The 27,607-nt window shown below is 42.1% G+C and overlaps 1 protein-coding gene across 1 annotated transcript; it reads left to right on the top strand.

Moving 5' to 3' along the window:
• Positions 1–79: 79 nt before the first annotated feature.
• On the top strand, positions 80–26,254 carry SRP72 (signal recognition particle 72). Its single transcript, XM_033172959.1, has 19 exons — positions 80–234; positions 1,795–1,915; positions 3,066–3,189; positions 4,583–4,726; positions 6,535–6,646; positions 7,620–7,651; positions 8,434–8,558; positions 8,659–8,716; positions 8,867–8,998; positions 9,152–9,280; positions 9,892–9,964; positions 10,613–10,677; positions 19,001–19,096; positions 20,358–20,461; positions 21,512–21,589; positions 22,258–22,395; positions 22,616–22,653; positions 24,197–24,356; positions 25,965–26,254. Exons 1-19 carry the CDS (start codon positions 102–104, stop codon positions 26,143–26,145), a joined length of 2,043 nt encoding a protein of 680 aa, XP_033028850.1. The 5' UTR covers positions 80–101; the 3' UTR covers positions 26,146–26,254.
• Positions 26,255–27,607: the final 1,353 nt, after the last annotated feature.

Consider the following 27,607-nt stretch of genomic DNA (forward strand, 5'->3'; position numbering starts at 1 on the left):
CTACGTGGATGCACTTCCGGGTCGGAAGGCCATTGTCGGCGCTTACTTTCCCTGGCCTATCCTGCACCCCCGCCCTCCGTTGCTTCTCTCCCTCTGCCAAGATGGCGGCGGGCGCGGGTGGCGGAAGTGGTGCCGGCTCGGCCGGGGCTGCCTCGGTGGCCTCGCTGTGGAGCGAAGTGAACCGCTGCGGCCAAAACGGCGACTTCGGGCGCGCCCTCAAGTCGGTCAATAAAAGTGAGTGGAAGGCGACGGAAGTTGCACAGGGCGAGTGGCGGTGATTTGCGCCTGGCGTCGCTTCCTTTATCCTTCTCTCTGCAGGGTGGGCGCTCTGGGGCGCCCCTTCTGGGAGACGCGGTGGCGGTGGCGGGCAGCCTGCAACTTTTTTTTAGTTAACCCCCATCCCTTTGCGCGGGAGGTAGCTTCGAAACACGTTCCCAAGCGCTTGGTGTGCATTAGCTTCGCTGGAACCTTCACAACAACCCTGCAGAGCAGGAAGAACGGCTTGCCTCAGATTTGCAAAGTTGCTCGTGGGTGAGGGGTGGCTCATTCGCTTAGCCACTCCAGAAACACTCAGCTGTGACCCAGCGGCAGGCGGTGCTCCCGTGCTCCTTTCGTGCTGACGCTGCCTTAAGAATGTCTCTCTTCTCGTTTGGATCTTCAAGAGTGACAAGGCTTGGTTCACTTTTTTTTCGTGGGTGGCGCCAGGCAAGCCCCTAGTCTTTCAACTTTAGCACTGTCGCCCGATTCAGTATGGGAATGATGATGATGATGATGATGATGATGATTTTATTACTTTTACCGCTTCCATCTGGCTGGGTTTCCCCAACCACTCTGGGCGGCTTCCATCACATCTTAAAAACAAAAGGAAACGTCAGACATTAAAAATGGTTAATGACAATATCGGCCTGGTTTATAGGGTGCTTCTAAAGACCGCAGTGAAGTAATGCAGGTGAAGTGTTTTTAATATTTCAAAGCATGCTGTAACTTGAGTATTAGTAACAGTGCAGTTCAATTCAGTGGACGTACTCCCAGGTAATTGAGGTTAGGATTGCAGCCACTTATTCCTTGAAGTCCTCTGTGGCTTTAACAGTTGTGTGACAGGCAGAAATACATGATGTGGTCATTCATGTCACTGTACAGTACTTGCATGCTTGGGAAAGTTTTGCTTGCTGAATTGTTACATGGTTGTACAGGGGATGTGCTAGGGAAAAACCTGCCATGCATGTAAATAGGAAGTGGGTTGTGCAGTTATGCATCTGTAAGTTAAAGAATTGAATTGCCATATTGAATTGAGTTAGGATGCTAATCTATGAAACTGTCATATCACTTTGAAATAAGTCCTGCTATGTTCAGTGGGACTTAATGCCTAGAATGTGTGTTTAGGCTTGCAGCAAAGCATTCCCTCCTGCAGCTTCACATTGCCCTCTCACTGATGATCTTCCCTAGCAATCTGTCTTTCTACCGTTGTATCATAGACTTGTAGAGTTGTAAAGGAGCCCAAGGGTCATCTATTCCAACCCCCCGCAGGGCAGGAATCTCAGCTAAAGCATCCATGACAGATGGTCATCCACGCTCTGCTTAAAAACCTCCCAAGGAAGGAGGAAGGAAGAATATAATAAGTTTGCCCACCAAACTTCTCACTAAGGAGCCTTTAATAAGCTTCCGACTGGTATTATTTGGTTCCCTGGACCACAGTTGGAAAAGTGCTGTGATAATCTAAACTGGTTGTTTTCAAGATATAAATAACAGTGCCTGGGTTATCATTGTTTAATTCATTGCCTTTGCTTTTCCTAGTACTGCAGATAAGCAAGGATGATGCAACTGCTCTTCACTGCAAAGTGGTATGCCTTATCCAAAACGGAAGTTTTAAGGAAGCCCTCAGTGTGATTAACACCCATACCAAAGTATTAACAAGGTGAGTGTTGAATATTAGCTGCTTATCAAACAACATGGCTTTTAGAAGGTGCAAGAGTTCTGTCAGTTTTTCAAAACATGCAAACGGAAGCATTTACAAAATAAAGAAAAATACAGTTTCAAGAAAATCTTCTTTCTTCTTAGTCAAATTAATTCTCCTGTAGGCTAAAAAAGTTTACATTTTGAGTGTGGGGTAGTAAAAATTCCCGGATGTTACAGGAGTTATCCAGTTAGGTTTCTGTGTGCATTACTGTAATGAGTATTCTTCCTACCGGTAATTGGAAGGCCGGTAATTCCCCAATAAATTCATGTTGCAGCCTCTGCTAAAGGTGGGTAACACTGGTGAGTCTCTATATTAGAGTAAACATATCACACCCATACAGAGAGACAACAGAATTGGCTGCCGCCAATGAAAGCTAATTGGGAGGAGGCAAGACCATGCAGAGATGCAACAGGCAGCCTCCAGTGTGAATGCGTGCTTTAGGTGCACTAGAGCGTTTTATTGTTGAATGAATTTCTTGGTACACTAGAAGTTCTTTTGCAGCACAGTAATATGTCCCAGCATGCAGCTGCATAATTGCTGACCTCAGTCCTGTGTGTCTGTATGTATCAAAAAAGGTTTCCTAGTTGCATTGTGGGAAAAGAAGCTACAAGACAAGTCATGGAATCATAGAATTGTAGTGTTGGAAGGGAACCTGAGGGCCCTCTGGTCTAATCTCCTGCAATGCAAGGATGTTAATATAGTGTTAATATAAAAGCAGTTTATGGGATATCAAGAAAAATATCAATCCAACAAGGATTGTATCAGTCAGTAAGCCAGCACTTTCAAAAGCAGACCCATTCAGTGCGGTGTGCAAAAGGAATGTGTGTTCATTGCACAAAATACAGACACAGTTCTTTGTCGTGTTAAGCAAATCAAAATTAATATTGTGATTATGTAATAGTTTACATAATTACAAACTTAACACATGTCCAAAAATATGTCTTTATGATTTCTAAAGTATTAGTTCCCTTTTCTTGTGTTGTTTGGTTCAATATAATGTCAGTGTATATAGGATTCACTCTTCAGTAATGAGTCTTAGCAAACACAACTTCTTTTTGAAGAGTTGATAATGAGAAATCACATCCCACTTCTGGCTTATATGTTACAGTGATTTGATAGCATTTGAGAAGGCTTACTGTGAATACAGGCTGAATAGGATTGAAAATGCTCTGAAGACCATTCAAGGAGCCAGTCAGCAGACAGACAAGCTAAAGGAGCTGTATGGACAAGTGGTAACTACTGCTTTGCAAACTCTTACTGTTTTTAATAACTGGATATAAGGCTTCAGATGCTGTGGTGGTGGAGTTGTCTCAATCTAAATGTGTGCTATTTTAAGCAGGTTAGCAATCCCCTAAATGGGTCAGCCACAGTATAGTCCTGCAGCAATGGATGCTGACAGTCTACCAATAATGTGTTGAATAATGAAGACTGATTATAATAGTTCTTGTTAATTAAGCAGACCTGTCCTTACTTTTTGCCATCTTTCTTGTCATCTTGGATGGTGCTATGAAATGAGGACATTTCAAAATGGAAAATGCAGCTTAGTCACATATTTTTCATTGCGCACAACATTATGAGACCAGAATTTAATATGATACTTCACTGGTATTTCACTTCACCTAAAGATCACTGATCTTTAAAACCAGCAGGTTTTAATGCTGGAAATGTCAATATAAGCAAGTGATAATATTTTTTCATTTATGAGGGCATTCTGCATATGTATAAACCTATTGGACATAATAATAATAATAATAATAATAATAATAATAATAATAATAATAATAAAGCCAAGAATTTTTTTTTGAACTTCTACTTGTTTTTCAATATCTTCCTGGTTGGGGATTAAGGGGTGATAAAATGCTTTAGAGAAACATCTTGTAGAAACTAGAATTGCCTGGGCTTAGCATGGAAACTTATTCCAGCAATTGTGAAGTGCCTCTCAGTGTTCTGGGAATTATCAAGAGGGATATTTTATGATGGACAAAATGCATTGGAGGAACAGTGTATTTCCCATGACAACTCTGGGTCTATAGGTACATGCTATGTTGTTGCTCTTCAGCCTAGAACTTTTGGCATTGATTTTCTCAACAATCAGAGGTGACAGTTTGGAATTTATGACCTTGGTAACTATTATACATTCACTCTTTCTGCTTGAAGAAAGTTGTTGCTTAGTGACATGGACACCATGGATGGGGCTTGGTCTTTGTTCAGTGTTTCTTCCATAACGCTATGCATGTTTGTGGTTATTCTTTTTCAAAAAAGTTTTTTTTTCAAAAAAGAAGAACTGGGGGTGGATTTCATTGTAGTGTAAAGTGGGATATGCATGTGCAGAACAAGGCCCACTCACACAATGGGACTTCCCCTGTGTGCCCCCTAAACTTGTTATGAGGGTTCCCCAACACTCCAATGAAGATTTAGGGGGACGCAAGGGAGAAGAGAAGGGTTTTTGCGACCCGACTACATTCTGTGCATGCAGCAACTTAGTTGAATCCCATCCTATACCTGCCTGGATTACAGGTATAGTATAAACATTACTGAGATATTATGGTTGCTATTTTATTTTGCAGACCTAGTTTTGACTGTTTTCTAGTCTGTTGAGCTGCTAATCCAGATTTTCCCTTCCAGTTGTACAGATTGGAACGTTATGACGACTGTTTAGCTGTGTACCGGGACCTCATACGCAACTCACAAGATGATTATGAAGAGGAACGGAAAACAAACCTCTCTGCAGTTGTTGCTGCACAGAGCACATGGGAGAAAGTCGTGCCAGTAAGTAAGCTTGTGGCAGTGTGTATGTGCACGTGTGTGAGAGAGACTTCCTCCATCTATTCTTGCTGTAAGTGAACTGCAGGTGAACTGCATAAAATACAGGGATGTGTCTTATTGGAACATTGATGTATGAAGCTCATATTTCTGTTATTCCCAAGTCTGGTAAAGACCAAACTAGTCCAAATTATAGGCCAATCACATTAATTATTGTAGTCAGCAAGATAATAATAGGAGTCATTGCTAACCAGACTGTGATGGCTATGGTAGTAGATTAATATTTGCCAAAGATGGGGGGCAGACAATTTAAGGTTGGTAGGAAAAGGGGATGCTTCAAACAGTGAAAGAGCTGATGTGGCTGCAGTTATTTCTCTTGATGCTGAAAAGGCTTTTGTCAAACTACATTGACAGTTTATTTCTGTTACTTTTGGGAACAAAAGGATTTCCTCAGGAAGTTATGGATTGGATTAGGATCTTAATGCCTTTTCTCCCAATCACAGGTGAGGACAAATGGAATTGGGCACTTGAGAACATTCATACACTTTGAAATTCCTGTAATGTGGGGACCGATAGACAACAAAAGTGGATTCTGCAATATTTCAAGGCTGGAAGGATAAACATCCAGCTGCTGCTCACTTGACTCCTGGTTGTTTGTACCACTGCTGCTTACTGGGAGGTGGAGGGCAAGGTGCAAGGTCAGCACAGTGCAAATACACCAGCAGGAGCACCGGATTAGCTCTGGCAGTCCATTTGCACTGTATTGACTTCACTGCTGCCGCCTCTCTCACTCTCTAGCAAGCAGTAACATGGCTGACCAGAGGTCAGATACATGCCATAGCCCCATCGTGCCATCAAAGACTGGTCCTGCTACACACACACACACACACACACACACACCCCATGAGAAGGTACAGCAGGTGGAAACACAGGATGACCTCATCTGTGGTAGCTTTAAGACCCAAGGAAGCTTGCTTGAACCCAGGGTTGCATATATTTATGTGGGCAGTTTTAAAAAAAAAAACTTGCATTTTCCTACAATCTTCCTTAGAAACAGTTTTTAAAATTCCGATTGCCTTTTTATATTCATTGTTATACCAGTTGAGTGTAAATGGTTACTTTTGCATTTTTAATGTGGTTATTGTTTGTTGCCTTAAATGTATGCACAATCCTTTGTTTAGTAATTTAACATCTGTTTATATGCAAAAGAATCTTTATGCTACTACAACATCTTGCCGCCGATGTGTGCTAAGGAATGAAAAAAAAATGCTTGATGAAAGGAGCTTGGACTTCTAGAATCGTGTGATGATTTGCTTGCATATTGTTCTTTTGTGCCTTGTATATACAGTGGTGCCCCGCTAGACGAAAATAATTCGTTCTGCGAAAATTTTCGTCTAGCGGGTTTTTCGTCTTGCGGAGCGGCAATGACAGCCGTGCTCCGCAAAACGAAAAAAAAAAAGACGAAAATTTTTCGTCTTGCGAGGCAGCCCCATAGACTTTTTCGTCTAGCGGGGCAGCCTTCCGCTAGACGAATGCCTTCGTCTAGCGAGTTTTTCGTCTAGCGAGGCATTCGTCTAGTGGGGCACCACTGTAGTTAGAAAGAAGGGTGTTCATACAGCTTCCTGTTGGCATGTATCACCTGCTTGTGGCTTTCAAATTTACTGCATGTTAATTGTAAGAACTCTTCATGCTTTGAAAGAATTGTTTTGATCTGCGTCTAGCCATCTGATCCAAAGTGTTCATGTAAACTGGTTCACACTGTAATTCAGAACGAGGTATCCCTTCATTTACTTAGTTATTTTTGCTCTGTCCAGGAGGATCTTGGCCTTCAAGAAGCCACATATGAGCTGAGTTACAATGCTGCTTGTTCTTTGGTTGGGCAGGCCAGGCTGAACGAGGCAATGAAAAGCCTACAAAAAGCAGAAGGTAATGAATGATAAGTTTAATTTGTCCTTTCCTTGTAACCCGTTGTCCCGCTTTTGTGGAAAGACGTCACAAGATCTAAATCCTTTAATAAATGAAATAGAGAAAATAGACATGGGGATTATTGTGTCCCTAAATTTATTCTCTGCATCTGCAAATGTATTTCAAGAATGCCTTTATAGCCACCAGTAACCTGTCGTTCCTATAGACTGCACAGGATTTCCTCCCTGCACTAATTTGTATTCATTTTGGTAAGCAAAATCAAGTTTCAAATAGCTAGCCGCCCCCTGCCCCCCGCCCCCCGGGCAGCAACTTGGAAAAATAAGCAAAGACCAAGCAAAATAGAACTGAAGGGAGATTTGTGGAGAACTCAAGATGGTTAAATTGATAGTATTACTAAGAAATCCATAATTGTATCGTGTATCGACACACAGTTGGAAACTTAGGATCTAGTATATTAAGGGCAGATTAGGAATTAAGGTATGTGGAGAATGATTATAGGATGATGTCAAATACAGTCATACCTCATGTTACGTTTGCTTCACGTTGCGGCTTTCCAGGTTACAAATGCGGCAAACCCGGAAGTGTTTAGTTTTCGGAGTGCGAACAGCACCCTGAAACAGTTTGCGTTAGTAAGTAGAGGTACCACTGTATAGAGAAAAATCAGCATCCTTGCACTTCTATGATCCAGTTGAAGTTTCTATAGGCAGGTGTTAATCAGAGGTGGAACCTTGATTGGTGGCTCATATCTATGGCAAAATGTGTGCTACCTCCACTGTCAGAGGCAATATGACTCTGAATGCCAGTTTTTGGGCAGCACATGTGGGAAGAGTGCTGCTGCGCTCCTACCTACAGGCTTCCTGTATCCATCTGGTTCACCACTGTGAGAACAAGGTGCTGGAATGGATGGGCCTTCGGTCTGATCCAGCAGGGCTCTTCTTATGTCCAAAATTAATTTGTCACACTTTCCTTGTAGATCTGTGTCGCCAGTCTCTCTCAGAAGATTCGGTGAGTCACTATTGTTACACCGAGAATACTTTTTCCACTAGGCAGGTTTTAATATTCTCAGTATGTGTGCATGTAAGCTAATTGCATAAATCTGCTTGGTTATGTGTTACCTGTCTGCTTTCCTTCATAACACTGGATTTAAAGTGTTCTCCATCAGCACTTTTCTTTTTACTTCTGTGCCTTTAAATAGCAGTGTGCCTCTTTCACATGAATGGCTTCACTGAGAAGTGTTAACAGTGTAGAATTAAACTTTTTGAATTCTGTAGCAAGGGCCATTGCTGATACTAACATTTTAAATATCCAGAGCTTCCATTATCCACTGAAGCCATTTAAAAAAGTATTCTTAGTGAACACAATAATGGCAAAGTGAGGCAGGTTTATGTCCTGTTGATTTCAATGGATGAGATTTGCATGCTTGTGTGACTCACCCAATGAGAGAAATGTATCAGGAGTGCAATCCAATGCATATTTTCTCTATTCAATGGGGCTTGCTCTCTAGCTGTGTTACTAGTAAGTTTGCTAGTTACCAATAGATTTATTTGCAGGTTTGGGTGATACTAAATTCCAACTTGCACAAATTGGATTTACCCTTTCTCTCCCCTCCCCCTCCCTGGCAGCCCCATGAATACCTCCCCCCAAAATTGGCTCTGGAGGGTTGGGGTCCACTGACTTCACAATGGATTCCATCCATTGATTTGTGGATAAAATATAATCACTGGTGCAAGGTTTCAAGGTTGTGTGTTAATTTTTAATTTTTATTTTTTTTTACTGTTTCCTTTTAGGATGTTACCGAAGAAGACATTGAGGCTGAACTGGCTATTATTCACGGTCAGATGGCTTATATCTTGCAGCTGCAAGGTCACACAGAGGAAGCCCTGCAACTCTACAATCAGATAATCAAACTGAAGTAAGTGACTTCTGTAAAATGGTGGCATTGGTGGTCTTGGCATCTTTTTTTTAAAAAAGAAGACATATTTACAAATGCACATATGCCCTGTTCTCTGCAGGCCAACAGATGTCGGGTTGCTTGCTGTCATCGCCAACAACATCATTACAATTAACAAGGTATGGCATTATCTTAGTAATTCCTCGGGCATGTTTTGCAGAAGAAATCACACAAAAGGAGTGTGATGTGTCTTAATTGCAGCAAGCAACCTGGGAAACACCATGTTCCTATTGATGGCGTGACGCATCTTGGGATGCTGTCTTTCACAGGACCAAAACGTCTTTGACTCAAAGAAAAAGGTGAAACTGACCAACGCCGAGGGTGTTGAACATAAACTCTCGAAGAAACAACTCCAAGCAATAGAATTCAATAAAGCTCTGCTGGCCATGTACACCAACCAGGTAATGTTACGTCACTTTAATTGCTTTGAGGAATGGTCTGTTACCAAGGAGGGCAGGGAGCACCTTGGTTTGTTGGCTTACACTTCTAAATCCTGCCTTCTCTCTGTAGAATCAGCATTCCTAACTAGCTAATATTTTTCTCTTGTTCCTCAGGCAGATCAGTGTCGCAAACTGGCATCTAGTTTACAGTCACAGAGCCCTGAACATCTCCTCCCTGTGCTAATCCAGGCAGCACAGTTGTGTCGAGAGAAACAGCATACCAAGGCAATAGAGCTGCTACAGGTAGGCTGTGGTTTGCTGCTTGAGGAAATAAGCAGGAGATGACAAAGCTCTGAATCACTGTTCATCTAGATGAGGTTGAGGAGGAAGGGAATTCATGCACCTGCTGGGCACTGGGAGTCATAGTTAAATTAGACAGCATTATTTTTGCACCAGCCCAAGCATTCAGTGAAACTATGGATTAGCTTGTTGAGCTAAGCCTTTCCCCAAGAAGTATGTATGGGAATACACTAGTGAGATCTGCTTGTCTGAGATCTGCAAGCAGTGAGAGATTTAGAGCGACAAGAGAACTGCCTTAAGTGTGGCTTGGTATAGGTGCAGTACATAAATGTGCCTGGCTGAAAACTATAGTTCGAAGGTCTACTGCAAATCATGGTTTAGACTTGAGCATATTTTAGGTAATGGCATAGCAAATAGGACCCTTCTTTAACATATTGCTGTGTATCTCGGTATCCCTTCTGTTCAAGGGACTCAAGAGTTTGTTGCAGGAGAGTCAAGAGACATAAGACACCACAGTGCAATTACTATTCATTGCAAGGTGCTTGTTCTGGAAATTCTGAAGCTGATTCTGTTTGAAAGCCTCCCTGATGTGTGTTTCCATTTCTGACCTGTAGGAGTTTGCCGATCAGCACCCTGAGAAAGCAGCAGAGATTAAGCTGACGATGGCACAGTTGAAAGTTGCTCAAGGTACTGTAGCCTCACTTCCTTTGGAAAGAAGCCTCCTGAGCTTTCAGCTACAGTTTCATACTGTTTCCATATACTACAATGACCACTCTCATTCTTAACTCATTTTTTTCTCAAAGGGAGGCTGCTTTCTGGGGGAGCTTAGGTTAAAGGCAGGAAGGGGCAATACCTGAAGTCTTCACCACCTAGAAAGCTTGCAAGTCGAACAAATGTGTATAATTTTCTTATAATAATAATAATAATAATAATATTAATAGCATTTTTGCATAATTCAAGTTTTACTAATTATGGAGAGGGATAAGGAAAAATATGGAGCCCTAAACCCTCTTAGCTGTAACCAGTGAATTTTTTTAAAAAACATCCCTTTGGCTTTTGATACTTCCCACATGCTTATTTTTTGCAGTCATAAGGGCTAGCAACTTTCGCTCTTTAAATAAAAGGCTGAGTTTCTCATGAAGCTGTCTTCTGCAGAATTGTGTCAAGCATGCAGCCCTGATTGATGGTTTCTATAATCGCTGCTCCTTTTTATCTGTCTAATAAAAAGAGAGTTGCTTGATGGGAAAACTGATGTCCTAGCAGAGAGGACTGGAGACAATTGCCAATAACCACACTTTTTGTTCTCTCTCCCTCCCCGCCCCCTTTCTCTCAAAGGCAGTGTCACGAAAGCATGTATCATCCTGAGGTCTATAGAAGAGTTACGGCACAAACCAGGCATGGTAGGTTGTAGCTAACTGTAAACACATGCAGAGATTTATGCATCCTATTGACACCCACCCTCCCAATGTCATATTCTTCTCTTAGCATGCCATTCTGACCTTAGCTTGGGTGGTTAGACTTCTTCTTTTTTGACATCTGTCTGTCTCAAGTGACAATGGAGCATTGGGGGGGGGGGAGTCAGACCACTTTGTTAGCAGCACCGAAGTGACCTCCCCAAGGCACGAGCCAGGGCAGTGTTTTTTGGAGGTCCTGGGCTGCCCAGATTACAAGACACCACTCTTGGCCTCGCTGATGTGGTCCAAAGGAAAGCAGAGCAATATGTTTGGCACCAGCTTGGCTACAGGACTTGCTGGAAGGAGGTGTAAAGGTAAAGGGGCCCCTGACCATTAGGTCCAGTCGTGGATGACTGTGGTTGCGGCGAACATCTCGCTTTACTGGCTGAGGGAGCCGGCATACCGCTTCTGGGTCCTGTGGCCAGCATGACTAAGCCGCTTCTGGTGAACCAGAGCAGCGCACGGAAATGGCGTTTACCTTCCTGCCGGAGCGGTACCTACTTGCACTTTGACGTGCTTTCGAACTGCTAGGTAGGCAGGAGCAGGGACCGAGCAATGGCAGCTCACCCCGTCGCAGGTATTCGAAACGCCAACCTTCCAATTGGCAAGCCCTAGGCTCAGTGGTTTAGACCACAGTGCCACCCACGTCCCTGGAAGGAGGTATACAAGCACCATCCAACCATTTTAGGGACTCCACTCTGGATTTGTGTGGGGTTTACTCCTTGGCCTTTTCTTCTCCTGAAGACATCCCACAAGGCAATGGAGGTTTAGGATTAGAGCTTTCCTTCTCCTGGATGGGCTGCCTTCCCAGGTTGACAAGTCCCATCATTGTTGGACTGCAAATTGCTCATTTGCATCTTTATTTTGTATGCGTAAGTTCTGTTTGGACTCTTGATCAGTAATGTGTTTGGTCCACAGGACTTGGCAACAACAGACATCTTGATCTCTTCTGCCTCTTGTTGTTAGAGGTGTGTAACCCAACAACATGAATCTTTGGCTACTAATCTAGCAGTGATTGTGAACTTGGCCCTGAAGCAAGGTTGTAAATATCCAAAAATTTGCGCCAAGATATCCCATATGTTTTGGTCTTATATAAATAGTTTCCATGACTTGCTTAATTTATAAGTTGCGTGAATATTTCAGGCTTTTCCTGCTCATCCAGTATGGGAATGACAATATTTATATCCTTCTTTCTGCTAAAAGAAGCACACAACACAAAACTATTCAATGACAACACAAAACTATTCAATGCAATTGAGCAAAAGTACAACTAATAGCCAATTTCTAAAAGCAGTAACAAATAGCAATTCATACAGCAAATAATTAAAAATATAACAAAAACCTAACAGCAGCAAGGGTAAAAGATACTTAAACTGATAGTAGTAAATTAGGGTGTTACACATTGAAAGCCTGCCAGAATAAAAGTTAGTTCAGTTTTGGGTGAAATAATTTCATATGGGAGAGTATTTCAGAGCTGCAGCACTACCACCAAAAAGGCCCTGTCTCTTGTTTGCTCACTAAATTTTCTAAGATGGCACTGCAAAGCAATGCCTCCAACTTGCATCTTAATCAAGGTTCTGCCAATATGGGAACAAGCAGTGCATGAAGTTTTGATATAGCTTACCTTACATGGTGGTTACAAGGTAGGTAGGTAGGTAGGTTTATTTCGGCCATGTGGCCCATATCACATCATAAAACACATTCATCATAATACACACAGAGTAAAACAGTTTAACAAACTTAAACAATACAGTACGAAAACAATTTTAAAACAACCCATTTGCACCCTTCCATCTAAATCACACTGAGATCTGAGTAGTCCAACTGAACTAGTTTTTTTAAAATTAAAATAAAAATCTGTTAAAAATTAATTTATCAGCTATTTTATCGCCCCAATAATAGGTCTTAATTATTTTCTGCATTGTCATAAATCGGAAGAGAACCATTCCTCTTCTTTGTAAATAGCACATTAGTCAAAAACCTAGCAACCATATGGGTTCTATTTGGTTCCTCATCATTTAATAAGTAGATTAATTTAGCATCCTGAGTTCCATCTTGGGTTTTCTTCAAAAGTGGAACCAAAAATTTGGACCGAGCTGCCGAATGAATTGGACAGCAAAAAAATATATGCTGTAAGGATTCTGTGGAACCAGTATTACAGTCGCAAAGGAGGGAGATTTGACCATTAGAAAGTCTATTGCTCAAAACATTTGATGGGAAAACATTAAATCTGGCTTTTAAGAAGGCATACCTATACCTCACAACAGAGAGATTGGTTAAGTAGTGTGGTAGTTTCTTTGGTGGTAATAGGCCTAAGTTAGATGGTGAGCAAGTTCCGTGACTTGTCAGAGAGGTAAGCTGAAAATCAGTCTCCTCTAACTTTTGAGAAAAAGCTCTTTTGGCTGAGACTAAGTCCAGTTCCAGGAGATCGGATGGGGATAACCCAATGTCCACGAGTTTATTATGGATAGCTTTCAACCAAGGACTAGAGAAGCCATCTCTCCAAAGACATTGGATCAGGTGGAGATTAGGAAGTCTATGCCACAATGATAGCCAGTAGCTTAAAATACGTTTCCATAAAATGGTTCCTAGTGATGGTACATTTAATTCTAGTCGTATAGCTGAATTGCTTACGCATCTGGGTAATTTTAACAACCTTCTCAAAAACTGATTTTGGATTGTCTCCAGAAGGGTTAGGTTAACAAAGGGTCCCCATAGAGGAATCGCGTACGCCAATGTTGCAATCACTTTAGCATTGAAAACCTTTAGCGCAGATGGAACGTGGAATGCCCCATCTAAAAAGAAAAAGCGGAGAAGCGCAAAGGCAGAGGCCTTGGCTCTGTTTGATGTATAAGTAACATGTGTTTTCCAGCCCATATTATACTGTAAATAAACACCCAAATACTGAAATTTAAAAACCTGCTCAATGGTTATCCCATCTATTTTCCAATTATATGTTCTTCGGCTATTTGAGAAAATTAGAACTTTAGATTTAACATGGTTTATTGTAAGGGAATTAGACTTACAATATAGACCAAAAATCTTTAGAGCTCTCCTTAAACCAATTCTTGAAAAGGATAAAATCACCGCATCATCGGCATACAGTAAAAGGGGGCAACGATATTGAGCAAGAAGAGGGGCATGAATATTTTCTTGAGATTCTATCAGGGGAATTCTCATATCACAGATAAAAAGGTTAAAAGGAAAAGGAGCAAGTATGCATCCCTGACGCACTCCCCTGTTAATAGGAACAGAGTTTGATAGGTCGCCAGCAGGGGTAAGTCTAACCCTGGCAGCTGACCCGTTATGCAGTTGAGTTATTAGCCACAAAAGCCTTCTATCAATTCCCCATCTGGCCAGTTTTTCCCATAGTAGTTCTCTAGGGATGCTATCAAAAGCAGCCTTCAGGTCAATAAAGGCCGCACAAAGTTGGCCTCTATTTGGGGAAGAGTACTTACGGATTAAATGATATAGAACCACCGCATGATCAGTAGTAGATTGGTGCTGTCTAAATCCTGCTTGTTCTGGACCAATCAGGTTACTGTCATCTGCCCATTTGGTGAGCTTATTTAACAAAAAACGGGCATAAATTTTCCCAACTATGGACAATAAACTGATGCTCCTATAGTTCCCTGGGTCCTCTGGTGCACCCTTTTTAAAAATTGGGATAATGATTGCATCCTTCCATATTTTTGGAACTTTACCACTGTTGTTAACTGCATCAAATATGGTAGCCAAAACTTTTGCCCACCAATCTGCATGGGTTTTTATGGCTTCCGCCGGGATGAGATCTGGGCCCGGGGCTTTACCATTCTTAAGTTCAAATATAAGATCTAAAACTTCATCTGGGTCCGTTGGAGGCCAAAGAGGAAGATGATTATATAAATCATCATTTAAATTAGTAGTAATATCAGGTAAAGTAAAGTAGTTTCTTAGGAAGGATTCCCATATTGGTGCAGAAATGACTGATAGAGGATAATTTCTGGATTTGCAGTTGATCAGAAGCCAAAACTGGCGGGAATCACGAGAATTTGAGGCAGCCACCAATGCCTGCCATCTGTTCAATCGCCATTCCTGTTTGGCCCTTTTTTGTGATTGTTTATACAGGGATTTTGCCTGATGGTATTCTTTGGGGAGCACATCTGCTCCAGAAATTTTATAGTCATTATAAATGGTACTTAGGATTTGTCTGGCATATTTGCAGTCAGAGTTAAACCAAGGGGCGCCCCTCCTGTGATGGATTCGGTTCACCTGATGGTCCGGAACGGTAAAAAAAGAAGTAAGCTCATCCGAAAGATTAACAAAGAGATTAATAATTTGTTGTTGGTCATAGGGAGTTGAGACGAAGCTTGAATAGGTTTGTATTATCGTCTGATGAAAGAAATCAGAATATCTTTGGGCCTGCACTGCAGACCATTTTGTACCTTTAACTCTTGTAGCCGCACTTATATCCATATATGTGGGATGCCTTTCTTCAACTAGGTCCCAATCAGTCCGCATTTTAGCGACTAAGGGGAGATGGTCACTTAGCTGCACATTATCGACTTTAAAATATAGAAATTTAGGAAATGCATCTTTAGATACTATAAAATAATCTAAAACACTGTTGCTTGATGAACTTAAGTGGGTAAATTCACCCGGAATGTCCGGGGGACAATTCCCGTTTAAAATTAACAAGTTTAAACGTAAAATTAAATGATAAAGGAGGGTGCCCGCCACATTCACCCTAGAGTCTTTGGATTTTCTGTGGGTATGATGGGAGAAATCAGTACTCTGCTGAACAGGAGTGATCCACCATTTAGCTTTACAGAGAGAGTCCCAATTTGCAGCGATACGCGCGTTAAAATCTCCTCCCAACACTGAGAGGGTATCTGGATATTTAATATAACAAAAGGTAAGATGGTCTTCCAGAGTTTCCCATCTGGAATGTAAGTCTGCTATTTGGCCTCCTGGAGGAAGATATACATTAGTAACTAATAACTCAAATTTACTGTTTGAAATCAAACCTGAAATCACAAAAGGGGGAGAAGATTTAATAAGGGTGAGTTTGGCGTGTAGTTTTAGAGACATTGCTATAGCCAAGCCACCCTTGGCCCGTCCACCTTTAAGGGACCGGGCTGCTGGAAGTGAGATAATTTCGTATCCATTAATTCTCAATGAGTCCTCTTCCCAAGTCTCCTGTAAAAGGATTATTTGAAATTGGTTCAAGAATTTTAAGAATTCAGGGTCTGATTTCTTCCCCCTCCACCCTGCAATATTCCAACATAGGAATGAAAGCAAATGGTGTTCTGGTTGATTATTTGATGGTCAAAAAGGGGGAGGGAGGGAGTCAGGATTTGAAGGGTTCTCAGTTCTAAAGAAGTCAGTAATTTTGCCCGACAAGGTAGATTTTTTGGGCATGGTAGCCTGATGAGTAAGACCGCTTGTTACCCTAGAGATGGATTCTCGACTTGACATGTAAGGTTTGTCATTAGGAGTTTGTATAATTTTGTTAATACGTCCTATCGGATCTTCAACAATAATATCTTGGGACATGTTCAGCTTACTCACATTAGAAGAAAATGGCTTAATACGATTGGATACCCGCATGTCCGTGCTAAGCACTTTATATGGGGTACCCAATTCGGACTCGTTAAGTTCCCTCATTTTATCCCAGGCTGACGAAGTAGCTATATTTGCCTCGGAGGGAAGTTGTATGGGAGATGGGACTGAAGGGGAACTTTTCACCTCCGGCTTGTTGACAAGTGGGTTCATCTCTGCAGCTACCTGCCGGCAGAGAGGGGCAGATGGTTTTCCAACCCACAACTCTAGCTCATGATGGTATAGACGGGGGGCAGAGTTTGAAGCACAATCAAGCAGGTTTTGCTTGAGTGGCTCCATCTTTTCCTTTGTCAGGGTTATCAAACAAGAGCGCAGGGTGTCAAGTTTGTGGAGTATTTCACTCTGGGCTTCTTGAGGGAGAACTTGGTAGGAGTATAATAAGTTGTTTTCAAAACTATCAAGGTCATTTCCTTGATTTGTCGCATGCGTAAGCCCATGGGAGTCCGTCTTTTGGTGGTCTTTGGTAGTCAGGTTGGTCGGGTGATTAAAGTTTCCATCTGAGGAGATTAAATCAATTAGGGCAAGTTGATCAGTCTTATGTTGAGGGATTTTTGAAAAAGTTACAAAATGAGGAAAAAGAGGTGTTGGAGGCGCCTCATTTTTAAAATGTCTTGATATTCTTACGCCGCTTATCTTCAGACGATCTCTGCATTTGTACACTGTTTTTGCCAATCTCCAGTCTCGAAATGAGACCACCGCCCTAGCACGAATGCCGTCAAAGTGTAGATATTCGACATAAGCTAGGTCAGTAAGATTGATAAGAATACCTGGCATATAGGCCTTTAAAAAGTCCCATAAGTGGGCTTTACGCTCCTCTTGTCGTTGAAATCCTGGGGGCTTAGGGTATCTTGACAGAACAAGTTTGTCTTGAGACAATACCAATTTCCAGTTATTGTTTGGCGGAATTTTCTTCTTATGGGGTTTGGGTTCATCTGCAGATAAGACGTAGGCCCAAGGATCTTGAATCAGGGGATCTTGCTTGACATTTGGTGTGTATAGGTACACTTGGGAGTCCAGAGATTCCAATGCACGATCTGAGCAAGGGATTAGGGTATTCTTTTGCTTAGATAGCTTGGGTGGCTCCTTGACTGGAGGTGTCGCCGAGTTCCCTCTGTTTGAGGGACTCTCAAGAAGTTTAAATAGCTTTTTGAAATTCATTTTTTTATATTTCATTGCCTTGGCGTTTTTAACATTTTTGCTCTTCTTTACATTGGTGAATCTCCTTTTGAGAGCTTTAGCTTTAGCCCTACAGCTTCTTTTTGTCTTCTTTAATAATTTATTTTTACGAAAGAGGGAAGAGGGGTTACTATTGCTTGCGGGTTCTGTGGTCTCACTGCCATGTTTTCCCCAAAAGGTTTTACAAGTGTCTGTCATGATGGTCAAAATTTTAGTACAAATGGCAAGAAAAGATTTTATGAGTTCAATGTCCTCTGTTAAAAGCACAAGCCACTTTATAATTGAAAGATCCTCGTCATTTGTCTCAGTGGTTTGAGAATTAGGATCATTAGTTGTTTTAGCATTTCCAGAGGACAGTTCTGCAATTTGCTTTAACATTAGTTCCTCGATTATTTGGGCTTGGGGTAACTTGTGGGGTGTTCGGGATTTAGGACTCAGTTTCTGAGGTGACTCTTGGTGTCCCCTTGGTGTAACTTCCCTCAGCACAATCCTCTCTCTGCACAGCAGGTCCTTCATTGTGGATGTTAGGAGGCTCGGCGAGGGAGGGGATAGAGTCTGGGTCCAGCCGTTTCTTAGTCACCCCCACTTTGCCCTTGCTCCGATAGCAACGAGTAATTTTTGTTTGCACTTTCTTAGGAGTAGGTCTTTTCCTGCAAGATCCCGAATCTTTCAGTGGAGGCCTTGAAGTTTTACAGCCACTCCGAGTCGACACCATTATTTTGCTTAAAGTTTAAAAAAGTCACACTGCCATTCATTAGCTGAGATATAATGGCAGGGAGTACAGACAGGCAGAGATAAAGATGAAAGGGTGGTTAGGGTGAAGATATGAGGCTTCCTTCTTCAGTTAACGCTGAAGGCCCCGGCACTCCCCTGGCTTGTATCCAAGTGAAAATCAGCAGTTTATAGCAACTTCCTTGGATCTTGCTTCCTTTAAAACATTTAGGATAAAACCGGATGGTTTAAGCTAAAAACTAAGCTAAAAAAGTTAAAAGATAAAACAATATAAAACAGTAAAAATCAAGGAAAAACAAACCAGGGAGGTACGGCAATCAGAGAGAGATGTTACTCCCTCCCCTCCCGGAAGTAGCAGGCCGCCGAGTCAGGTCTGGTTACAAGGAATATTAACAAAAAGTAAGTGAAATGCTTGGACACTTTGAAAAAGTGCTGTATAGATGCCATGTGTTGGAGAGAGCAAAGCATATAACAGCAAGGTTGGTTCTTATTTAATAAAACTTGCCCTCTTTATTGTCATATTAAGTCAAGGCTGCTTTATCTCTTGAGTGCAGCCACTTGACTCCATTACTTTAGAAGGAATGTAGTAAAAGAGAAGTAATTATTGCTTCAGTGTGTGTGCGCTTTCATGTAGTGACAGTATTCTACTTAATGGAGTAATAAAGTTATATTTATAATTTTTTAAAAATGTCGCCCTATCATACATTCCGGTACTTGCTGCTCGCTAAAAATATTTCTGTTGTGTTCTAAACGGTTATAGGTATCTGCATTAGTGACAATGTATAGCCATGAAGAAGATATTGATAGTGCTATAGAGGTCTTGGCTCAAGCGATTGAATGGTATCAAGAATTTCAGGCAAGTAATAGAGTCCGATGGGATGCCAACAGATAAGCTGCCCAGTATTTTGTGTTCAACTTGCATTACATCCCTGATAAAACAAAATAGTAGAAATGTGTTCAGTACATCACAGCTCTTTATAATGTAAAAAAGACATTTATTATCTGAATTTGCTAGCCAATTGTATTCATAAATGGTTTGTAACTGCTACTGTGCTGCAAGAAATACAGTAAATTAAATAATTCAAGTTCCTCATGAGCCCCAAATATCCACTGCAATGGAGAGGCTGCCTGTTGCCTCTCTGCATGATTGCCTGTTCTGACCTTGTCTCCTTCCAATCCTTCACTGGGGAAGTTCTCAAATTTATCTGTCAGTAGATGTCATTTGGATCATCCAACAGCTCCTGGTGCAGAGTCCATGGAATTAACTGGCCTCAAAGAGATGGATGCAAAAATTCAGGAGAGATTCCCTAGTGTGGGTAGCTCTCACATTTACACATACTTAAAGTCAAGATTTGCTAACATGCTGGGTTCACATATACCAGCAGTGGCCTTCCCTGGCACCTGCAGTGCCCACCCCTCCTCTGAAATCAGAATTGAAAGAGGAATTCTGTTACAGCCATTAGAATAGGTGCATTGTACGTATGGTGCCTGTGACAGCTCGGTTTGAAAATATGCTCAAGGCTCCTGCTCATAAGTGTAGACCTCTTTGTGTGCACAAGGTGAAATGTGCCTTCAGATTTAATTGAGAGGGGAAGTGTGCTGTGCCTCAGCTGTTTGGAAGTCTACAAAAAAATTGTTCTATAGTCCAGAATTTTCCTGATTTTATCCATATTTTGAGGGAAGACTCGGTTACGCACTGGAGTAGTTATAATCCCACAGCTATTGAAAGTCAGTATTCTGAGCTTGATAGTGTGATTGCAGTCTTGCAGCCCGTAACAGACAAATACACCATTGCAGTTGTATCCCAACAAAGTTGTCCTGTTCATGCAAGGACTTTCAATGGCTCAGTGGAACTTCTTGCCCTTCTGTGTGTCCCCATCTGATATGGAGGGTGGAGGAGGAACCCAAAACAGATTTGAGGGCGCACAGGGGGAATTTATTGTATGAATGAGACATCTTTGTTGCCTACAACCCCTGCTCTTAAGAGTCCCCTAAACTCTGATGGCTCCAAGTCTAAATTGGTCTCTTCAGCAGGTTAAAAAAAGAGAGTGATCACTCATGTCATTGTTTTAGTTGTTTTCAAACTTAACTTTGAGCAAACCTTTTTTCACCCCCAGCCAAAGTCTCCAGTTCATTTGTCGTTAATTAGGGAAGCTGTCAACTTCAAGCTAAAACACGGACGGAAGAAGGAAGCCATCAGCGATCTAGAGGAGCTGTGGAAGTAAGTCCCTTCCTGAGAGCTAAATAAGCGAGTTTTACTGCAAAAGACTCAGTGGCCCCACTAACTTTTGAAACAAAAGTTGACAGTTACTTCAGTAGTGTTAAAAATGTATTATGCAGCAAATGAGATAAGGCATATTAGAAATGGGTTGTGCCCAGTGTTACATGGACAGCATCCCACTTGTGCAGTGGGACTTACCTTTCTAATATACCTGAAGGAGCGTCTTCACCCCCATTGTTTGGCCCGGACACTGAGGTCCAGCGCTGAGGCCCTTCTGGCAGTTCCCTTGCTGCGAGAAGCCAAGTTACAGGGAACCAGGCAGAGGGCCTTCTCAGTAGTGGCTCCCGCCCTGTGGAATGCCCTCCCATCACATGTCAAAGGAATAAACAACTATCTGATGCTTAGAAGACATCTGAAGGCAGCCCTGTTTAGGGAAGTTTTTTAATGACTGGTGTTTTAATGTATTTTTAATCTCCTGTTGGAAGCCACCTAGAGTGGCTGGGGAAACCCAGCCCAATGGACGGGGTATTAATAATAATAATAATAATAATAATAATAATAATTCCTCTTCTCTCTCCACATGCCCCCAAAATCTGCTTCAGTGGGTCCCTCTGGAGAGTGTGCAGTGGGGGCTGCGTGAGGGAAGAGGGGAAAGTTGTGGTGTCTCCACCTGTGCTTTGGGCACACTTTTTTCACCCTGCAATCCCCTATATATGTGGAAACACCTGGTCTTTGGCAAGCTATTGAAGCGAATGGGTGTTCCCCCTGTGAGCTGCTGGAACATCCACAGAGTAAACAACCTCCTCACTCATTAGATTCTCTTTTTGTCCCTTTCCCTTGATAGAGCTACTCCTACCACCCATCTCTAAGTTGCAGCTTTACCTGAGTCAGCATGCATCTTGAAAATATTGTTTGTGGCTCCTATGGAAGGTGGAGGCAGGGTGCTTCATTTGCTTGCTCATATGAGGTGTCCTTCCTGTGGTGTGCAACACTGGGCGGACTGCTCTCTTTAGAACAGGCTATAACTCCAACACTTCTTTACTTTCGTAGGCAAAATCCAGATGATGTCCATACCCTGGCCCAGCTCATTTCTGCATACTCCCTGGTTGATGGTGAGAAAGCTAAAGTGTATCCTTCCTTGTGTGGCTGAGGGAGGAGAGACAAGCAGGCATTCTTTGACGACTTCCTCATATCAGAGTAATTGCTGCAGTGATGCTTTTCAAAGTTTCCAGCTTTTGGAGTATGATGCCGTGTTCTCTGCCAAAGAAATCCTGAGTCTTCTGGAATTCCCCTGTGCGTTGCTGAGGATTCTGAAGCATGTTCTAAGACATTCACATCTCACTGGCATTTGAACCTCACTGTTGTCTCATAGGGTACATACAACACACACATCTAACTAGGAAGTTCAGTACAGCTGGGTTGGTAAGTCTTTCCTTTTAACTCCCAACTCCCATGTTTTCATCAAGCAGAGATACAAAAACACTATTCTCCTGTTTTGATCCGCAAATGGCAAGCACCTCTGTTCCTTTTAGAAGCTCAGGCTTTCATGGTCACTGCCCGTCCAGAAAGTAAAAAAGAAATTTGTTACCCCATTATATAATATTCCCTTCCTATACAACACAGAATTCTTCCCAGTCTCCTAGCTTAGTTCCTCTCTGTTGTTATTGTACTCACTAAACTGCTTTTGAGATCCTGAGAATGATTTTTTTCTGTCTTAATGTGTTCGTATTTTTTTTCCTATTTTTTATTAATTTTTATCATAGTATTGTTATTCCTTAACCCCTCCTTTACAATAGACTTAGCAAACACTTGCCTTCTTCGGACACAATGTCTCTGAAAGTAGATGTGGATGCTCTTGAAAACTCGCATGGGGCTACATACATTCGGAAGAAAGGAGGGAAACCCACGGTTGAGAACCAGCAGAAAGAAGAAGGGTAAAGAAACTTTTCCTTGACATCCTGAGTCAGTGTTAATATGAAGAAGTCCAGCTCAGTGACCAAAATAAGTTTTCTGTCTTCCAGCTACAAACTTGCCCTGTTTCTTTCTCCTGTACAAAGCCATTAGATATGCTCCCCTTGACATCCATTAGCTCTGTTCTTTCTGCTGCATCTCAAGCAGGCTCATGTGTGTTCATGTGCTGTTGTTTTTTTCCAGCCAAGGTGACGTCAAGAAGAAGAAGAAGAAAAAGAAGGGTGAGTGTCTTGTTAGCAATGACTGTCTAGCTGTTTGGAGTCCAAAAGTGCTTCTGGAGAAGTTGGCTAAAACTATCTAAGCCAGGAGTGGAGAACCTTTGACCTTCCAGATATCTCTCAGAAGGTTCAATCCCCAGCATCTCCAAGTAGGTCTGGAAAGTACTTCTCTTGGAGACCTTAAAAGCAGCTACTAGTCAGTGTAGACAGTAATGAACTAGATGGACCAATTGTTCTGAACCGCAGGCCCAAAGGAGGGCTTGTGGGAGTGAGTGGTTGGGTGCAGGGATACCAAAGAAGGATGTGAAAACACCAGAGCGATCATTTCTAGTGCTTTATTAAAAGAAAGCTGTAGACTTACAGCAGATCAGCCTTCCGGGTCTCCCATCCTTTACAGACGAGGGATAGGCACTGCAGCAAGGAGATGTCTTGTCTGCGGCCAAGCAAACGTTCATTCTTTATACACAAAGCAGCATATGGCACTTTGGCCAGGACTTTCTATCGCTCCACCTGACCAGATAAGGGCATAGGTGGCAAATACCCAAATCTCTCAGATAAGATTCCCCATTCTGGGCCTAGAGCCCAGCACCCCATCCCACAGATAAGGATAGCATCAAAGCAAACCAATTAGCCTATGCCAAAGCAAGGGAATATATGAACTTGTTGCTACAACAACTACCAATTAATTTTGGCGTTAACTTGACTACCAGGATGGCATTAGCAGAGTTTCTGGAACAGTCCACCTTTGGTGCAACACACCAAGGGACTAGCTCGGTATAAGTCAGTTTCTTATGTGTCTGTTATTTATTAAATGTTTTAAATACATACTTTATTAAGGTTAAATATTTATCAAGTGCTAGCTTTCTCTACCCATTAGCAGTGCTGCCTAGGGCAGATAGCAGTTGGGAGTCCAACAGCATCAGCAGAGCCACATGTTCCTCATCTAAACACCTCTGTACTAGGGTGCAATTAAAAAAAAAAGACTCAAGAAGCTAAGTTCAAATTAAGTTGACTTTCAGCCAAAGTCAGGAAATCACAGCAATCGTGCTGGACTTCTTGTTTAGCAGCAGTATGCTTCTCAATACCAGTTGCAGGGATTAATAGCAGGGATGGGCGGTTGCCTTCATTTTCTGCACGCGAACTTCCCTAAAGCATTTTTCAGGCCACTGTCAGAGACAAAAATAGATGGATATTTTGGGGACTGATCTAGGAGCGCTTTTGTAACACAAACGTTTTGAGTAGGTCTCCATGCTTTTACGCGAAGTCTGTTGTCCACTGTGTTTCAAGTCTAGGTATAGCTTGCTAATTGCAACAACTCAATTTTTGTTGCTGCAAGGAAAAGCTAAAGCATGTCAGTATAAAGGTATTTGTGGTTTGCGCACATGGAGAGCGTTGTCTGTCTCTGACCATGGAAGTGCTGTACAGCTTTGTCTAATAAGGCGTTTACCTGCAATGCAGCTGTTCTTAAATCATGATGAGTCTCCCATGCTGAATACTCCTTAGTATTCAGAAAAGGAATATTCTTTTTTTTTAACCTACTCCTTAGGAAAACTGCCAAAGAACTATGACCCTAAAGTCGCTCCTGACCCTGAGCGCTGGCTTCCAATGCGGGAACGTTCCTACTATCGCGGGCGGAAGAAGGGCAAGAAGAAGGACCAGATTGGGAAAGGAACCCAAGGAGCAACAACAGCAGCTTCTTCTGAATTGTGAGTAACGGGACCCAGCCTTGCGAGCCTTGATTCTAGAGTCCTCTCAGTGTCCCAGGGCCAGTAATGTAATCAAAGAGAGCTACTCCCCTTGAAAGCAAGATCACTATTGCATACAATCTCCAGAGTAGGTAGAGAATGAGAGTCACAGTAAGGGAGTGGAGAAGGGGACATCCCTGCCCTCTTTCTGCAGCTGCCATTCGCAAATTATTATTTTTAAATTTTGTAGCTCTCAGGGTGGTTCCCAGCATAAAAACACAAGATAAAACCACAAAATTCATAATAAAAACAAGAACAAAACAAAACAACAACCCCCAACACATTTAAAAGGGTATAGGATGCTAGGCAGCCAAAGACCTGGTTGCAGAGGAACGTTTTCGCCTGGTGCCTAAAGGTGTATAATGAGGGCGCCAGGTGAACCTTGGGGAGAGCACTCCACAAACAGAGAGGCACGGTTGAAAAGGCCCGTTGCCATGTTGCCACCCTCCAGACCTCATGGAGGAGGCACACAAAGAAGGGCCACAAATGATGATGGCAGTACAAACACCTCGGGTTACAAACTCCGCTAACCCGGAAGTAGTATCTCAGGTTAAGAACTTTGCCCCAGGATGAGAACAGAAATCGTGTGGCAGCAGCTAAAGTGGTACCTCAGGTTAAGAATGGTTTCAGGTTAAGAACAGACCTCTGGAACAAATTAAGTTCGTAACCAGAGGTACCACTGTATCTGGGTCAGTTCATATGGAGAGAGGCAATTATTCTATAGGAGGATGAAAGAGTGCAGGAAGATGAGCAGGCTTTGTGGGCCTGGGAAAGATGAAGAGACGAAGGCAATAGAATTGTCTGCTTTGCTCAAGTCATCTGAAGGGCTGGAACATAGGAACTCATTTGGAGACTGAATATCTCAGTCTCTCTTGGCAGTCCTACAGGAATCAGGACTTTACTTGAATGTATCTGTATGCAGGCATCCTAGAGGGAGAGTATCCAGCTCCTAGAAAAGAGTGACACCCCCAGCCACTCCAAGAATAAATAAATTATCCCAAAGTGTTTTATATGAATGGCATGCTGATGTATATATTGTAGCACCTGCTGTATACAGTCATACCTTGGAAGTCAAATAGAATCCGTTCCGGAAGTCCGTTCGACTTCCAAAACGTTCGGAAACCAAAGCACGGCTTCTGATGGGCTGCAGGAAGCTCCTGCAGCCAATTGGAAGCCCTGTCGGACATTCGGGTTCCAAAGAACGTTCGCAAACCGGAACACTCACTTCCGAGTTTGCAGTGTTCGGGAGCCAAAATGCCTTGAGTACCAAGGCATTTGGGATCCAAGGTACGACTGTACTAGCTAGCAGCGGCTCAATTCTGCCCACAGCTTATTGTAAAAAAAAAAAAGAAAGAAAAGAAAAAGCTAGAATTCCTAAGCAGTGTTCTTCTCTTATGTAAAGGAAAGAATTCTTCACTGCAAGCAGTAATATATATGACATGTACTAGGGTCTGTATGTGAGGTTTAACCTGTTAGTTTAGTTTTTGCTGCTGACAGGAGGACAGAAGATACACCGTACATCTAATCTCTGTGTGATAATAACCCTATTTGTCTCTTCCTTGTCTACAGGGATGCTAGCAAGACTGCAAGTAGTCCACCTACATCCCCAAGGCCTGGCACCGTAACGGCAGTCCCATCTGCATCAACAAGCAACATGATACCTCCAAGGCATCAAAAGCCTGTTGGCGCAGCTGCCACAAAGAAGAAACAGCAGCAGAAGAAAAAGAAAGGTGGGAAAGGAGGCTGGTGATCATGGCAAGCAGGCTGTTTAAATTGAAATTGCCTGTCTTCCTTTTATTTTCTTTTTTTCCAATTGCGAATGCCAGGAGCAGAATAAAGGTCAAACAAAAAGCATGGTGGATATGTGTCATTTTGTTCTCCTTTTGAATTACCGGTATATATATATATTTGTTCTCTGTAGTGATATTGGAGATATTATTCCTCTTCATGCCAATATCTATGCATGGTGGCATTGTCATTGTCTGTTCATTCCAGGCTTTAAGGAAACAGTTTTCAGTCTTGCATGGGTTTGTCCTACATAAGGCCATCACTGAAGGGTGATCAGAAATTGCAGCTGGTGCAAAACTCTCATCAAGTGTCCACTTTATGGAACCAAAACACTAGTCTTACATCAGCTACACTTGTTTGTTTTCAAGAACAATTCAGGGTGCTGGTTCTTACCTATAAAGCTCTAAATGGTTTGTGGCCAGGATATCTCTTCCTCCTGTATGAGCATGCCCAAAAATTATTACCCTCACCAGAGACCCTGTTGTACGTACCACCATGGAGAGATGCTGGATACCTTGGGTGGGGTCTTTTCTGTAGCATTGTGGAATTCCTCCCTTGGGAGGTCAGCTTGGCCCAGTCTTGCCTATTTTTTAGGTGGGCTGTAAAAACTTGTTTTGTTCTGCCTGGCTTTTTGATGCATTTATAGTTCTGTGGTTTTGTTTTAATAATAGTCCTTTTCTTCTTTTAATTTGTGTTTTTTGATATGTATTGTTTGTACTTGCTCTATGCTGCCTTGTGGGCAGAAAGGCAATGCATAAATACTTTTAATAAATAATAACTAAGATTTTTCTCTTGGAGACCAAGGGTTGTTGTATCCATTAATCTACAAAGCAAACAGTTTGCTTACTGTCTCAGTGCATAGAAATGTCATGCTCAAGGTCTCCATCTGTAGGATCTGCAAGTAATTTATTGTCGCTAAACTTTTGCTAGGAGAGAAAAACGGCCTTTACTTAGCAATGTAGCACATTTCTCTTAGTTTAGCTTCCTGGACTGCTTTAGTGACCCTGATACTTAAATGGTGTGACCATCTCTGGTACCCAGTAATAAATTTTGGATGTGTGGAAGGTAACGCTGAACCAAATTTTCACATATGCTCCATTTTATATTTTGACACCCATAATTTTAACTATTAAATTTTTAGGTTTGGGTTTATAAGCTCCTCCAAACATGTGTGCCAGTAATACTTTTTTTTAATAATTATATGCATCTTCCCCCACTGTAAGCTATCCAGAAAACTCCAGTTTTAGGATCACATATAAATGTAATAAATCTCATTTTCTCAATTGTCAAATAATAAATTCTGCCACATACTACTTCTCATACTGTCAGTGTTGAATTGTGATGGAAACTTGTTGGATGTCACAAGAATATTTGACACCAAAATTCAAAGAACTGTGATGAACAAACCTCTTTTAGCTGTAATC

Source organism: Lacerta agilis, chromosome 16 (assembly GCF_009819535.1).
Source record: "Lacerta agilis isolate rLacAgi1 chromosome 16, rLacAgi1.pri, whole genome shotgun sequence".
NCBI classification, from domain to species: Eukaryota; Metazoa; Chordata; class Lepidosauria; order Squamata; family Lacertidae; genus Lacerta; species Lacerta agilis.

What these genes read in the sequence shown, in the direction of transcription:
- SRP72 (XM_033172959.1), top strand. Translation starts at nt 102, where the DNA reads ATGGCGGCGGGCGCGGGTGGCGGAAGTGGTGCCGGCTCGGCCGGGGCT. An exon ending in AATCAGATAATCAAACTGAA is followed by an intron (nt 8,559 to 8,658) that starts GTAAGTGACTTC and finishes TGTTCTCTGCAG; the next exon opens with GCCAACAGATGTCGGGTTGC. An exon ending in TGGCCATGTACACCAACCAG is followed by an intron (nt 8,999 to 9,151) that starts GTAATGTTACGT and finishes CTTGTTCCTCAG; the next exon opens with GCAGATCAGTGTCGCAAACT.